This window comes from Ahaetulla prasina, chromosome 7, assembly GCF_028640845.1.
Source record: "Ahaetulla prasina isolate Xishuangbanna chromosome 7, ASM2864084v1, whole genome shotgun sequence".
NCBI lineage: Eukaryota > Metazoa > Chordata > Lepidosauria > Squamata > Colubridae > Ahaetulla > Ahaetulla prasina.
The window spans coordinates 78,912,659-78,927,155 of NC_080545.1; the positions used below are offsets into that span (position 1 = coordinate 78,912,659).

Here is a 14,497-nt window from a genome sequence, read left to right on the forward strand (position 1 = left end):
CAAGAATGTTATTGGTTCACAATGTGGAAATCTACGTAACGTCTTAATCTCCAACAGTATCTGAGCAGTCTGATATTCAAAAACATCAAGTTCTGGAACTTTTAAAAACTGCTTCTATGTAAACTCATATTTAATGCTCTTTGTTCCTCCAGTTTTCAATTTAACAAATTTGAAAAAAGAAGAAGCAATTTGTCAGAAAATTTCTGCAGAAAACTGCAGAAAAGAATAATGGCTCTATTATTTCTGAGCAGTATCTTTTATTTTTCACATCATTCATTCCTTTCAAGTCATTTTTTAAATTATTACTTTTGTAATAAACTACATAATTTCACCATCTTTTTCTTACTCTTAAAAAAGCCAAATTTCTGATCCTCAACATGTACCAACTATATAGTTTCTGAAATGTGTTCACTAAATTCCCAAAAACCAAACCGTATTAATGTGAATTAGCAGAAGATAATAAATTGTGTTATACAGAAGTGATAACTGCTAGGAGTATAACTGAAGGTTCAAAAGCATTAACTGTGTGCATGAATTCCAAGATTAAAAACAACAACACACCATTACTAATTCTGTAGCATGGCCAGTATCACAAGTATCTAATATGATCATTTATCAGAAATCCTAAATCAATGGAGGAGATGCTTCTAAAAAAAGAAAAAAAAGAAGAAAAAATAATTGCTACCAACCTGCCTTCCATTGAGGACCTGTATACTGCACAAATCAAGCAGAGGGCCGTGAAAATATTTGCAGATCACTCGCATCCTGGACATAAACTGTTTCAACTCCTACCCTCAAAACGACGCTATAGAGCACTGCACACCGAAACAACTAGACACAAGAACAGTTTTTTCCCGAAGGCCATCACTCTGCTAAACAAATAATTCCATCAACACTGTCAGACTATTTACTGAATCTGCACTACTATTAATCGTTTCATAGTTCCCATCACCAATCTCTTTCTACTTATGACTGTATGACTATAACTTGTTGCTGGCAATCCTTATGATTTATATTGATATATTGACCATCAATTGTGTTGTAAATGTTGTACCTTGATGAACGTATCTTTTCTTTTATGTACACTGAGAGCATATGCACCAAGATAAATTCCTTGTGTGTCCAATCACACTTGGCCAATAAAAAAATTCTATTCTATTCTATTCTATTCTAAAGGTGCAAACATATTATAAATAGCCCAACCATGATTGTTGTATGCTACCCAGAGTTGCTTTTGGTGTGATGGGCAACCATATAAATCTGATAAATACACTCAGTGTAATACACATTACACTGAGGTTTCAGGTTCTATCTCTGTATTCTAGTTTCCATACCCCACTTCTTCTGGTTTAATATTGCTAATTGGGATACTTTCCTTGATTTATAGAACCATGGCGGTGGCACTAAGTAAAACAAAAGTAGGCATTGCAGTTTGAGAGCTTCTTGTTTTTGATTTATTTATTTATTTATTATTTATTTATTTATTCGTATTTGTATACCGCCCTATCTCCCGAAGGACTCAGGGCGGTTCACAGGCAAGTAAAAACATATATGTACAAATTAAGATAACCATTAAAAAACTTATTCTAAAAGCCAAATTATTAAAAAATAGTATAAATATTAAAACCAATTAAAACCACTATAAATTTAAAATCTAGTCCAGTCCTGCGCAGATGAATAAATGTGTTTTAAGCTCACGACGGAAGGTTCGGAGGTCCGGAAGTTGACGGAGTCCTGGGGGGAGTTCGTTCCAGAGGGTGGGAGCCCCCACAGAGAAGGCCCTTCCCCTGGGCGTCGCCAGACGACACTGCCTAGCTGACGGCACCCTGAGGAGTCCCTCTCTGTGAGAGCGCACGGGTCGGTGAGAGGTATTCGGTAGCAGTAGGCGGTCCCGTAAGTAACCCGGCCCTATGCCATGGAGCGCTTTAAAGGTGGTTACCAAAACCTTGAAGCGCACCCGGAAGGCCACAGGTAGCCAGTGCAGTCTGCGCAGGATAGGTGTCACCCGGGAGCCACGAGGGGCTCCCTCTATAACCCGCGCAGCCGCATTCTGAACTAACTGCAGTCTCCGGATGCCCTTCAAGGGGAGCCCCATGTAGAGAGCATTGCAGTAATCCAGGCGAGACGTCACGAGGGCGTGAGTGACCGTGCATAGGGCATCCCGGTCTAGAAAGGGGCGCAACTGGCACACCAGGCGAACCTGGTAAAAGCTCTCCTGGTGACGGCCATCAAATGATCTTCAAAAGACAGCCGTTCATCCAGGAGGACGCCCAAGTTGCGCACCCTCTCCATCGGGGCCAATGACTCGCCCCCAACAGTCAGCCGTGGACTCAGCTGACTGTACCGGGATGCCGGCATCCACAGCCACTCTGTCTTGGAGGGATTGAGCTTGAGCCTGTTTCTCCCCATCCAGACCCGTACGGCTTCCAAACACCGGGACAGCACTTCGATAGCTTCGTTGGGGTGGCCCGTGTGAAAAGTAGAGCTGGGTGTCATCAGCGTACAGCTGGTACCTCACACCGAAGCCACTGATGATCCCACCCAGCGGCTTCATATAGATGTTGAACAGAAGGGGCGAGAGGATCGACCCCTGCGGCACCCCACAAGTGAGGCGCCTCGGAGCCGACCTCTGCCCCCCTGTCAACACTGCTCATGCATCGATCGGAGAGATAGGAGGAGAACCACCGATAAACGGTGCCTCCCACTCCCAACCGGCGCAGCAGGATACCATGGTCGATGGTATCGAAAGCCGCTGAGAGGTCTAATAGGACCAGGGCAGAGGAACAACCCCTATCCCTGGCCCTCCAGAGATCATCCACCAACGCGACCAAAGCCGTCTCAGTGCTGTAACCGGGCCGGAAACCGGACTGGAACGGGTCTAGATAGACAGTTTCATCCAGGTGTGGATGAAAGCGAAGCGAAGGTTGGAGACCGGACGATAATTACCTAAAACAGCCGGGTCCAGGGAAGGCTTCTTGAGGAGGGGTCTCACCACCGCCTCTTTCAAGGCGGCCGGGAAGACTCCCTCCACCAAAGAAGCGCTCGTAATTGCCTGGAGCCAGCCTCGTGTCACCTCCTGAGTGGCCAGCACCAACCAGGAGGGGCACGGGTCCAGTAAACACGTGGTGGCATTCAACCTACCCAACAACCTGTCCATGTCCTCGGGTATATTTCTTGGGTATATAAATTTTTGCATTGCATTCTGGGTAGAAACATGAATAAAATGGCCCATTGATTTATATATATATATATATATATATATGAATTTAATTACATGTCCATTGTGTAATCTCACAGCATTCTGTTTATATTCATTCCGAGCTGCCTTGAACTGCAAGATGGGCACCAAGTAAATTTGATTGATAAATGAACAAAAAAACAAACGAATGAATGAATGAATAAATAAATAAAAAATAAGAGATTTGTTAAAACTACTTCTTTCCCAATTTGTGACTCTGGGTGGCATACAACAATCAAGCTTAATAAATAAAAATTTAGAAAGGAAGACATTTTATATAAAACCAAATAAGCAAACCAACCGACCAACCAACCAACCAACCAACCCACAAACCTTTACACATGATTGTGACTGGTAATAATAACATACACTCCAGGGGTGACATGCTCCCGGATCGGAACACGCGATCCGGTAGCGATCATGGCTGGTAGTTCGCCGATCCAATAGTGATGGTGGAGCGAAGCTCTGCCCACCCGCCTGGGTGTAATTACTTCCTGGTTTTAACCAGGAATTAATGTGTTTTTTACCTTCTGCGCATGCACAGAAGGTTTTGTGCATGTGCAGAAGGTCTGCACGCGCATGTAACACGGCGCATGCACTTCCGAACCGGTAAGGAAGGTAAGTTGATTTCACCCCTGATACACCTCATCACATCATCTCCAGCAGCTTACAACCTAGATAAAAAGGGATTAACACAAGACAAACTATCAAATAGTAAACAGGAACCTAAGCAAGGAATTACTAAAAGCGACCACCCCACCAACACTGGCATGTATATATAAACAGGGAGCAAACATCATATTCACTAGCCCTGATTTTGTTACCTTGTCAGGTACTGAAATGTCTGCAAACAAACAACCAAGCTCAGAAAGTATTAAGGTCTCCACAGTTCAACTCTCAGCTATATACTGTATATTATTGATTGATATTTGTATCTGAATGGTCTAAAACTTGGCAACTCCAAATCTCAACCAGCAAATGCTCAGTCTTACATATTGGAAAAAAGAACCTAAACACTAAGTACAACTTGATGGACATTACTTTACAGATGACCCCCACCCTGTTAAAGACCTTGGAGTTTTCATATCAAACAATCTAAGTGCCAAAGCCCACTGCAACTACATCGCAAAAAAGGCCTTAAGAGTTGTAAACCTAATCTTGCGTAGCTTCTTCTCCAAAAACTCTACACTACTAACCACAGCATATAAAGCATTTGCTAGACCAATTCTTGAATACAGCTCGACTGTTTGGAACCCATACCACATCTCTAACATCAATACAATTGAACGTGTCCATAAATATTTTACAAGAAAAGTTCTCCACTCCTCTGAATACAACAAAATACCTTATGCCACCAGACTTGAAATCCTGGTCTTAGAAAATTTAGAACTAAGCCGCCTTCGAAATGATCTGAGTTTAACTCATAAAATCATCTATTGCAATGTCCTTCCTGTCGAAGACTACTTCAGCTTCAATTGCAACAATACACGAGCACACAATAGATTTAAACTTAATGTTAACCGCTCCAATCTTGATTGCAGAAAATATGACTTCAGTAACAGAGTTGTTAATGCTTGGAATACACTACCTGACTCTGTGGTCTCTTCCCAAAATCCCCAAAGCTTCAACCAAAAACTATCTACCATTGACCTCACCCCATTTCTAAGAGGTCTGTAAGGGGTGTGCATAAGAGCACAAACGTGCCTACCGTTCCTGTCCTATTGTTTCCTTTCATTATATCCAATTAATATAGTTATTGCATACTCATATATATGCTTATATATTGTATAGTAATTTCATGCTTATGCTTATATATACTGTGTGACAAAATAAATAAATAAAAATAAAATAAAATTATCTTCTATTGGAGTTACATTTCTATCTAGAAAGTTGATGGATTTGTCTATATCAGCTTGAGGCTCAGTTTGATAAAATATAGTCCATCCCCCCCCCCACTATATTGAATGTAGGATATTTATGTATTCTGTATTCAGTAACAGTAAGCTTTTTGAAAGACCTTTGTAAACGTTTTGACAGACCTTAAGCAGAGCTTTTTGAGATGAGTTTGGAAAGTAAAGATATCATTAAAGCGTCAACTTTAGCCACTGTCATATATCATGTGACTATTAGAGATGTGTGTTAGCCATTAACAGCCTCAATTATATTTGGAAAAAAATATATATGTGAAATGTTAATTGGTGATGCAACAAACTCTTGTTATTTCAGGGATTTCAACAAAAATTCTCCTTTCATAGTAAAGAGATTGTGGCTATCAGCTGTTCATGGTGCAAGCAAGCGGTGAGTCATTTTCTCAAAGTGATGCTGCAAATTTTAGCCGATGGCTAGAGTGCAAAAAGTATAGAATATACTTTTTATTCTGCATTTCCTTCCTCTTATAGAAATATAGAAAACTGATGGAAGAAAAAGACCTAGTCTGCCCATTGAGTCTACCCTTTGAGTCTTCTAACTTTGTATTAAAAAAATGCCAGATAATGGACATTTGTTTATCTCAAGCATGTATAAACTCAATTACTGATGATTGACCCATTACCCCTGCTGGAAGTTTGTTCCAAGCTTTCATTATTCTTTCTTTGAAGTAATACTTTTGAACAAGTACCTTTGTACTTTCCTCCTGTCCGTTTGAGGCTATGCCCCATGTTCTTGATTTTTGCTTAATATTGAAAATAGCTGCCTACTAGAAGATCCTTATTCACACCCTTAATATATTTAAAGGTTTCAGTCACATTCCACCCTTTCCCTTCGCTCCTTTAGCCCAGTGACGGCGAACCTTTTTGCCACCGAGTGCTGAAACTGGAACGTGCGTGCTGTAGCCCAGAAACCTGAAAACCAGCTGGCTGGCACGCATGAGTGTGCCAGCCAGCTGGTCTTCTGGTTTTTGGTGCATACATGTGCACCGGTCAGCTGGTCTTTGGATTTCTGGTGCTCCAGCATGCACGAAGACCAGCTGGCCAGTGCGCATGCATGTACCAGAAACCAGAAGAGCAGCTGGCGATGGCCCACGTGCCCACAGAGAGGGCTCTGTCTGCCACTTCTGGCATGCGTGCCATAGGTTCGCCATCATGGCTCTAGCCTATACAATGAATATTCAGTTCCTCAATCTCTCCTGATATTGTTTTGTCCTTGCATCATTTGTGTTGCCCATCTCTGGACTTGTTCAATCTTAACAAAACCTTGGTTTTTTTTTTTAAAAAAGTGAGATTTCAGAACTGGACACAGTATTCTAAACAGGGCCTGACTAAAATGACTAGGGGGGCAGAGGTCGACCCCGAGGCGCCTCACTTGTGGGGTGCCGCAGGGGTCGATCCTCTCGCCCCTTCTGTTTAACATCTACATGAAGCCGCTGGGTGAGATCATCAGTGGTTTCGGCGTGAGGTATCAGCTGTATGCGGATGACACCCAGCTGTACCTTTCCACCGGACCACCCCAACGGTTATCAAGTGCTGTCCCGTGTCTGGAGGCTGTACGGGTCTGGATGGGGAGAAACAGGCTCAAGCTCAATCCTCCAAGACAGAGTGGCTGTGATGCCGCATCCCGCACAGTCAGCTAAATCGCGGCTGACCATCGGTGGCGAGTCATTGGCCCCGATGGAGGGGTGCGCAACTTAGGTCCTCCTGGATGAACGGCTGTCTTTGGAAGATCATTTGACGGCCGCTCCAGGAGAGCGTTACCAGGTTCGCCTGGTGCGCCAGTTGCGCCTTTCTGGACCGGGATGCCCTGTGCACAGTCACCCACGCACTCGTGACGCCTCGCCTGGATTACTGCAATGCTCTCTACATGGGGCTCCTTGAAGGGCATCCGAGGCTGCAGTTAGTCCAGAATGCGGCTGCGCTGGTGATAGAGGGAGCCCTCGTGGCTCCCGTGATAACACCCATCCTGCGCAGACTGCACTGGCTGCCTGTGGCCTTCCGGTGCGCTCAAGGTTTTGGTGACCACCTTTAAAGCGCCCATGGCATAGGGCCGGGTTATCTACGGGACCGCCTGCTGCTACCGAATACCTCTCACCGACCTGTGCGCCTCACAGAGAGGGACTCCTCAGGGTGCCGCCAGCGAGGCAATGTTGCCTGGCGACGCCCAGGAAGGGTTTTCTGTGGGGGCTCCCACCTCTGGAATGAACTGCCCCAGGACTTCGCCAGCTTCCGGACCTCCGGACCTTCCGACACGAGCTTAGAACATATCTATTTAATTGCGCAGGACTGAGTTAGATTTTAGTTTATGGGTTTTACCTTGGGTTTTAATTTTATATTTTTAATTAAGGCTTTTGAATAAGTTTTTAATTGTTTTAGAATTGTATTTATTGTATTTCTTGCTTTTAATGCCTGTAAACCGCCCTGAGTCGTTTGGGAGATAGGGCGGTATATAAATATAAACAATAAATAAATAAATAAATAAATAAATAAATAAAATGCTTCAGAGTAGGATTAGGATCTCCTTTTTCCTGCGGGTGATCCCTCTAATAATGCACCCCAGAATTTTGTTTTCCTTCACAATTGTCTGTCCACACTGTTTACTCATTTTGCAGTCATCTGTTATGAGCACACCTAAAAAAATTTCTTCTCTTCTTATAACACTGGAGCTCCCAATACTGTAACCCGACAGAGGAATCTTTTCCCCCCCAAGCGCATGATCTTACATTTAGAAACATTGAATTGCAGTTCCCACATTTTCGATCAATTATCCAGCAATGTCAAATCATTTTCTGTGTTACGAATGACCCCAGGAGCATCAACTCTGTAACAAAACCTTGGTTTTTTTTTTTAAAAAAGTGAGATTTCAGAACTGGACACAGTATTCTAAACAGGGCCTGACTAAAATGACTAGGGGGGCAGAGGTCGACCCCGAGGCGCCTCACCTGTGGGGGGCCGGCGGGGGCGAGCCTCTCGCCCCCTCTCTTTTACATCTACATGAAACCGCTGGGTGAGATCATCAGTGGTTTCGCGTGAGGTATCAGCTGTATGCGGATGACACCCAGCTGTACCTTTCCACCGGACCACCCCAACGGTTATCAAGTGCTGTCCCGGTGTCTGGAGGCTGTACGGGTCTGGATGGGGAGAAACAGGCTCAAGCTCAATCCTCCAAGACAGAGTGGCTGTGATGCCGCATCCCGCACAGTCAGCTAACCGCTGCTGACCATCGGTGGCGAGTCATTGGCCCCGATGGAGGGGTGCGCAACTTAGGCGCCTCCTGGATGAACGGCTGTCTTTGGAAGATCATTTGACGGCCGCTCCAGGAGAGCGCTTACCAGGTTCGCCTGGTGCGCCAGTTGCGCCTTTCTGGACCGGGATGCCCTGTGCACAGTCACCCACGCACTCGTGACGCCTCGCCTGGATTACTGCAATGCTCTCTACATGGGGCTCCCTTGAAGGGCATCCGAGGCTGCAGTTAGTCCAGAATGCGGCTGCGCTGGTGATAGAGGGAGCCCTCGTGGCTCCCGTGATAACACCCATCCTGCGCAGACTGCACTGGCTGCCTGTGGCCTTCCGGGTGCGCTTCAAGGTTTTGGTGACCACCTTTAAAGCGCTCCATGGCATAGGGCCGGGTTATCTACGGGACCGCCTGCTGCTACCGAATACCTCTCACCGACCTGTGCGCTCTCACAGAGAGGGACTCCTCAGGGTGCCGTCAGCGAGGCAATGTCGTCTGGCGGCGCCCAGGGGAAGGGCCTTCTCTGGGGGGGCTCCCACCCTCTGGGATGAACTGCCCCCCGCGCTTCGTCAGCTTCCGGACCTTCGGACCTTCCGCCGCGAGCTTAAAACATATCTATTTAATTGCGCAGGACTGAGTTAGATTTTAGTTTATGGGTTTTATCTTGGGTTTTAATTTTTATATTTTTAATTAAGGCTTTTGAATAAGTTTTTAAATTGTTTTTAGAATTGTATTTATTGTATTTCTTGCTTTTAAATGCCTGTAAACCGCCCTGAGTCCTTTGGGAGATAGGGCGGTATATAAATATAAACAATAAATAAATAAATAAATAAATAAATAAATAAAATGCTTCAGAGTAGGATTAGGATCTCCTTTTTCCTGCGGGTGATCCCTCTAATAATGCACCCCAGAATTTTGTTTTCCTTCACAATTGTCTGTCCACACTGTTTACTCATTTTGCAGTCATCTGTTATGAGCACACCTAAAAAATTTTCTTCTCTTCTTATAACACTGGAGCTCCCAATACTGTAACCCGACAGAGGAATCTTTTCCCCCCCAAGCGCATGATCTTACATTTAGAAACATTGAATTGCAGTTCCCACATTTTCGATCAATTATCCAGCAATGTCAAATCATTTTCTGTGTTACGAATGACCCCAGGAGCATCAACTCTGTCACAACACCTTTGTGTCATCTGCATTATGTGCTTATTAGGTATATAAATAGGAATTGAGTTATTGAATTAGGAGCCCATCATTCACCCCAAAACATGGTTGGCTATGCACTTGTTTGGGGAATATAAAAAGAGAAAGTGGCTTGGAAGATATCTTATGGTTAGGATAATTGTGCCAATTGCAATCTGGGCTGAAAGGATGCAAAGGAACATAATTTATATATAGCATATTCATGTATATGAATTTCACATGCCCTTCTTTTCATATGGAACCTTCTGTGCTCTCAATACAAAACATGTCCTGTGTGAACAGAACAGTTTGGTAACAGATTAACAGAGATGGAAGGGACCTTATAAGTCATCTAGTCCAGGGGTCTCCAACCTTGGTCCCTTTAAGACTTGTGGACTTCAACTCCCAGTTGAAGTTGAAGTCCAAAAGTCTTAAAGGGACCAAGGTTGGAGACCCCAGATCTAGTCCAACCCCCAGCCCAAGCAGGAGATCCAACACCATTTCCAACAAATGGCAGTCTAATCTCCCCTTGAAAACCTCCAGTGATGAAGCTCCCACAACTTCCAAAGGCAACTTCTGTTCCATTGGTTGATTGTTCTCACTGTCAGAAAATTTCTCCTTATTTCTAGGTTGAATCTCTCCTTCATCAGTTTCTATCCATGATTCCTTGGCTGGCCTTCGGGTGCCTTGAAAAATAGCTTGACCCCCTTCCTCTCTGTGGCAGATACTGGAACACTGCTATCCTGTCTCCCCTGGTCCTTCTCTTCACTAGACTAGCCATGTCCAGTTCCTGTAACTGTTCTTCATATATTTTAGTCTCCAGTCCCCTAATGATCCTGTTGGCTCTTCTTTTTAAAGATATGCATTCTTTGGGCCTAGAATGTATAGAGGCAAGGGAAAAGGAAGATCAGAGTATGTCTTTTTCCTAATGCTGATGTCTTTGTTTTCTCCCCCACCTTCTCACCTTTGCCCTTCTCCATGCTCTTCATCTCACAGAGGCCTCTGCTTTTCTTCCCCTCTAGTTTCACAATAAAGTCACCTGCTTCCTGCTGCAGCACATTGAGGAGCCTTGTTCCCTAGGAGCTCATGCTGCTGTTATTGTTCCCCCCACCTGGATCATTAAGGTGAAGAAGCCTCAGGTAACAGCATGGTTCTGCCTGTTCTGACATTGTGGATTGGTTCACTTGGCTGAAGACTGCTGGTATTCCTGTGAGGAAAAACATGCTATCCTGCCTTTGGCTACCGTCAGCTACAATACCCCTAATTGCTTTAAGACAGTGGTGGAATCCAATTTTTTTTACTCCGGTTTTGTGGGCGTGGCTTGGTGGGCGTGGCGTGGCATGGCTTGGTGGGCGTGGCAGGGGAAGGATATTGCAAAATCTCCATTCCCACCCCACTCTGGGCCCAGCCAGAGGTGATATTTGCTGGTTCTCCAAACTACTCAAAATTTCTGCTACCGGTTCTCCAGAACCTGTCAGAGCCTGCTGGATTTCACCCCTGCTCTAAGACATGATCTTCTCTTTCCAGATAATTTTTTCTAAAACTTTATTATATGTAACTATCTTAAACCTGGGAGAGTAAAATGTTAGACCTTGGGGATGGTGCAACCAAAGCAACCATTTCTACCTTCTAGACAGTAGCTGAAATATACACGTGGTATTAACAGGATTGTTAAACGATCATCTTAAGAATCTGGAGAAATTCTTTCCAGTTGAGGATCCCAAATGAAAACTGATTTCCAGGTTCAGCTTTCAAGCAGTGGGTGTAGCCAGAAGCAGAAACAGGCATGATCAGGTCCCACAGGAAATGTGGTTGAAGTCAAACGAACAGGCTTTTCAAACTGTACAGTTTGGAAAGTGGCCATGGTTCATGTAAATCTAGTTCAGGGTTTCCAAGTTATCCTTGGTCTGCTTTAATGAGATAGTTGCTCAACTCCAGTTTGTTCCTCTATAACAGGGGTCTCCAACCTTGACAACTTTAAGACTTGTGGACTTCAACTCCCAAAATTCCTCAGCCAGCTTTGCTGGCTGAGGAACTCTGGGAGTTGAAGTCCACAAATCTTAAAGTTGCCAAGATTGGAGACCCCTGCTCTATAAGTCTCTTGATCAGGGATGGTATTCACTTACTTCACTACTGGTTTGCAAATTTGAGCGCGCACACTCTCTCGCTTTGCTTGCAGGTGCCCCTTCTGCGCATGCGCAGGGCCTTCCACGCATGTGCAGAGCGTAAAAAACATGGCTAAATGGGACGTGATGACGTCCGGGCGGGTGGGCGGAGCCTCCCTCAGCTGCTGCTACCAGTTCACTCGAACCTTATAGAACTGGCTGAATACCACCACTGCTCTTGATTCAGTCTGTGGCCTTCTGGATTGAATATTATTTTTCTCCAAGCTGGAGAATATGGTGAAGGGACTTCTCATAAAATGTCGTGTCAGAAGTCACATTCTCATCTGCTGCCTTGGAACTTGGGATATTTTTTACCAGGGTTTCCAATTAATGCTTGCAACCTGTAGAGCAGTTATTTTTTTTACTAGTAGCATTGCCATTTTTGAGTTGGAGCAGGTATTTTAAACTAAATTATTTTAGAAAAAAATATACAGTGCAGCAAAACAACAGCCGTTCATAATTTTTGACAGATTATATCATTCAATGGACCTTTGAGCTAACATATCTACTTCCGTTTTAAACGTCTATTGGTAGATAATGAAAACAACATTCCAAGTTGATTTTCGGGAAAGTTTTTGTTTTCTTTTTAAAAAGGGCATTGCTCCATAGAGGTATTTGGAAATTTCAACGTCTTCCATTGGAATTGCTGTATTGTGATAAATTCTTTCCCTTTTCACAGCAAATGATACTTTGGTGATTTGAAATACTTTGAGTTCTCTCTATTATGAAGAAATGGAATATATGGAGTGGAGAAAAGTGTTCATGTGTTCAGAGAAATTATGAAAGAGAGTGTTGTGTGGATTCCAGACTTTCTATTAAATGCATGGATGAATGTGGGAAATTGAGCCCTGAGGTATAGTTCGGTAACTCTTTCAGACAGCAGACGCAAATAAAGTCTTCACTGGAATATATAATTTTTGGATCTTGGATCTGCAAGAGAATTAAAAGTAAAAACAACAACAATAACAACAAACAAACATAGAGTAATCCAAGAAAGAATAATAGAGTAATTTCTTTGTGCTTGAACTGGAGTCATTGTGATGGATTATTTGAAATGTTCCTTAAGGTAAAGGTAAAGGTTCCCCTCGCACATACGTGCTAGTTGTTCCTGACTCTAGGGGGCGGTGCTCATCTCCGTTTCAAAGCCGAAGAGCCAGCGCTGTCCGAAGACGTCTCCATGGTCATGTGGCTGGCATAACTCAATACCAAAGGCACATGGAATGCTGTTACCTTCCCACCAAAGGTGGTCTCTATTTTTTTTACTTGCATTTTTTACGTGCTTTTGAACGGCTAGCTTGGCAGAAGCTGGGACAAGTAAAGGGAGCTCACCCCGTTACACGGCAGCACTAGGGATTCGAACCGCTGAACTGCCGATCTTTTAATCGACAAGCTCAGCGTCTTAGCCCCTGAGCCACCGCATCCCTTGAAATGTTCCTTAATGAGGAGTAATATGAACATTGAAAGTTTTATTAGAAGAGAAATTTGGCTTCACAGCCCTGTTACAAAGAGTCTTGTGCTGAAATGTGCTTCTGGTTGCTCAGAAATTCTCTTCCCTTGCAAAAGAAGTATTGATTTTTTAAAAAAACCTTAATTTTTTAAGGACACATGAACATACCTCATGTGGTTGAGCTTATTTTATACCTGGAGATGGCAGAAGGTGCTAAAGCTGTGGTTATTTTTGTAACACATCTCTCCATGATTTTGAAACCTGCCTGGCTGCCCACACAACTGAAAGCCTCACGGGAAGTATTCTTGCATGCTGCCTTCCTTTATGTTTTAATTGAAATATGGGAAGCCAAAGAGGCTGCGTCATCTGGGGGAGCAGATGCTAAAAAGGAAGATCAGCACTTGGTCACCTTCTAACTGATGAAGGCAATGTAGTCTACCCATGAGAGCATCATTGAAACAATCTTCTCATTCGAAAGATGGTTCCAATACCTTTTTATCAACTTAGATAAGGTGGGAAAAAAATTCAGGAATAGTTTTTTTCCCCCTGTATGGAACTGTTATAAACAATCTGAGTGATCTGCAGAGAAATGTGGGCCAATAGACCAAAGTGGTTGTGTATGGCAGAGGCATTCATTTTATGATTAAAAGGGGAAACACGACTCTTTATAGATAACACGGCTGTATTTATCATTAGATGGAAAAGAATAACTTTCACAATATTCCTCTGCCACATAGCTTTCATAGAATTATAATGTTGAAGGTGGACATTTAGGTATTGTCCAATCCCTATACAGAAATGCAGTGCAGAAATATAATTAAAGCATTCCCAAGAGATGGTTATTAAGCAACTGCTTGAAAAAAACAAACCAGTGAAGCGAATCCTGCACTTCTTCTCTGGATAATTGAATCCACTGTCAAATTACTTGTACGTTCTGGAAGTTTCTTTTAACATTCACTTGGAATCTGCCTTCCTATAAATTAAATCCATTATTCTATGTCATGCACTCTGAAGACAGCCCTTGACCTTCCTTTTAAAAATTTGATGTGGGATATCATATCCCCGCTCAGTCATTGTTTTTTTAAGGCTAAAGATCCTTCAATCCTTCCTCATAAATCTGAAATTTTCAATTTCTTTGAATCCTTAAAGTATTTCGAATATTTGAAAAAGCAAACTCTTGAGTTATCCATCTATTGGGATAGCTTGCATTGTTCCTTTGTGGTATACACAGAAGTGCTTTTCTTTAATTTTCATTATACTTTCAAGGAATTTCAACATAAAGAAAATAGTTTTGTGATTT

At 43.3% G+C, this 14,497-nt stretch overlaps 1 protein-coding gene across 1 annotated transcript in view; it reads left to right on the forward strand.

Annotated features, from left to right (window-relative positions):
* The window catches only part of DGKI (diacylglycerol kinase iota), a 265,587-nt gene that overhangs the window by 82,977 nt on the left and 168,113 nt on the right, over positions 1-14,497 (forward strand). The window contains exons 7-8 of the mRNA XM_058190874.1: positions 5,465-5,536; positions 10,608-10,724. Of these exons, the coding sequence (XP_058046857.1) occupies positions 5,465-5,536; positions 10,608-10,724 (189 nt within the window). The remainder of the gene's footprint in view (positions 1-5,464; positions 5,537-10,607; positions 10,725-14,497) is intronic.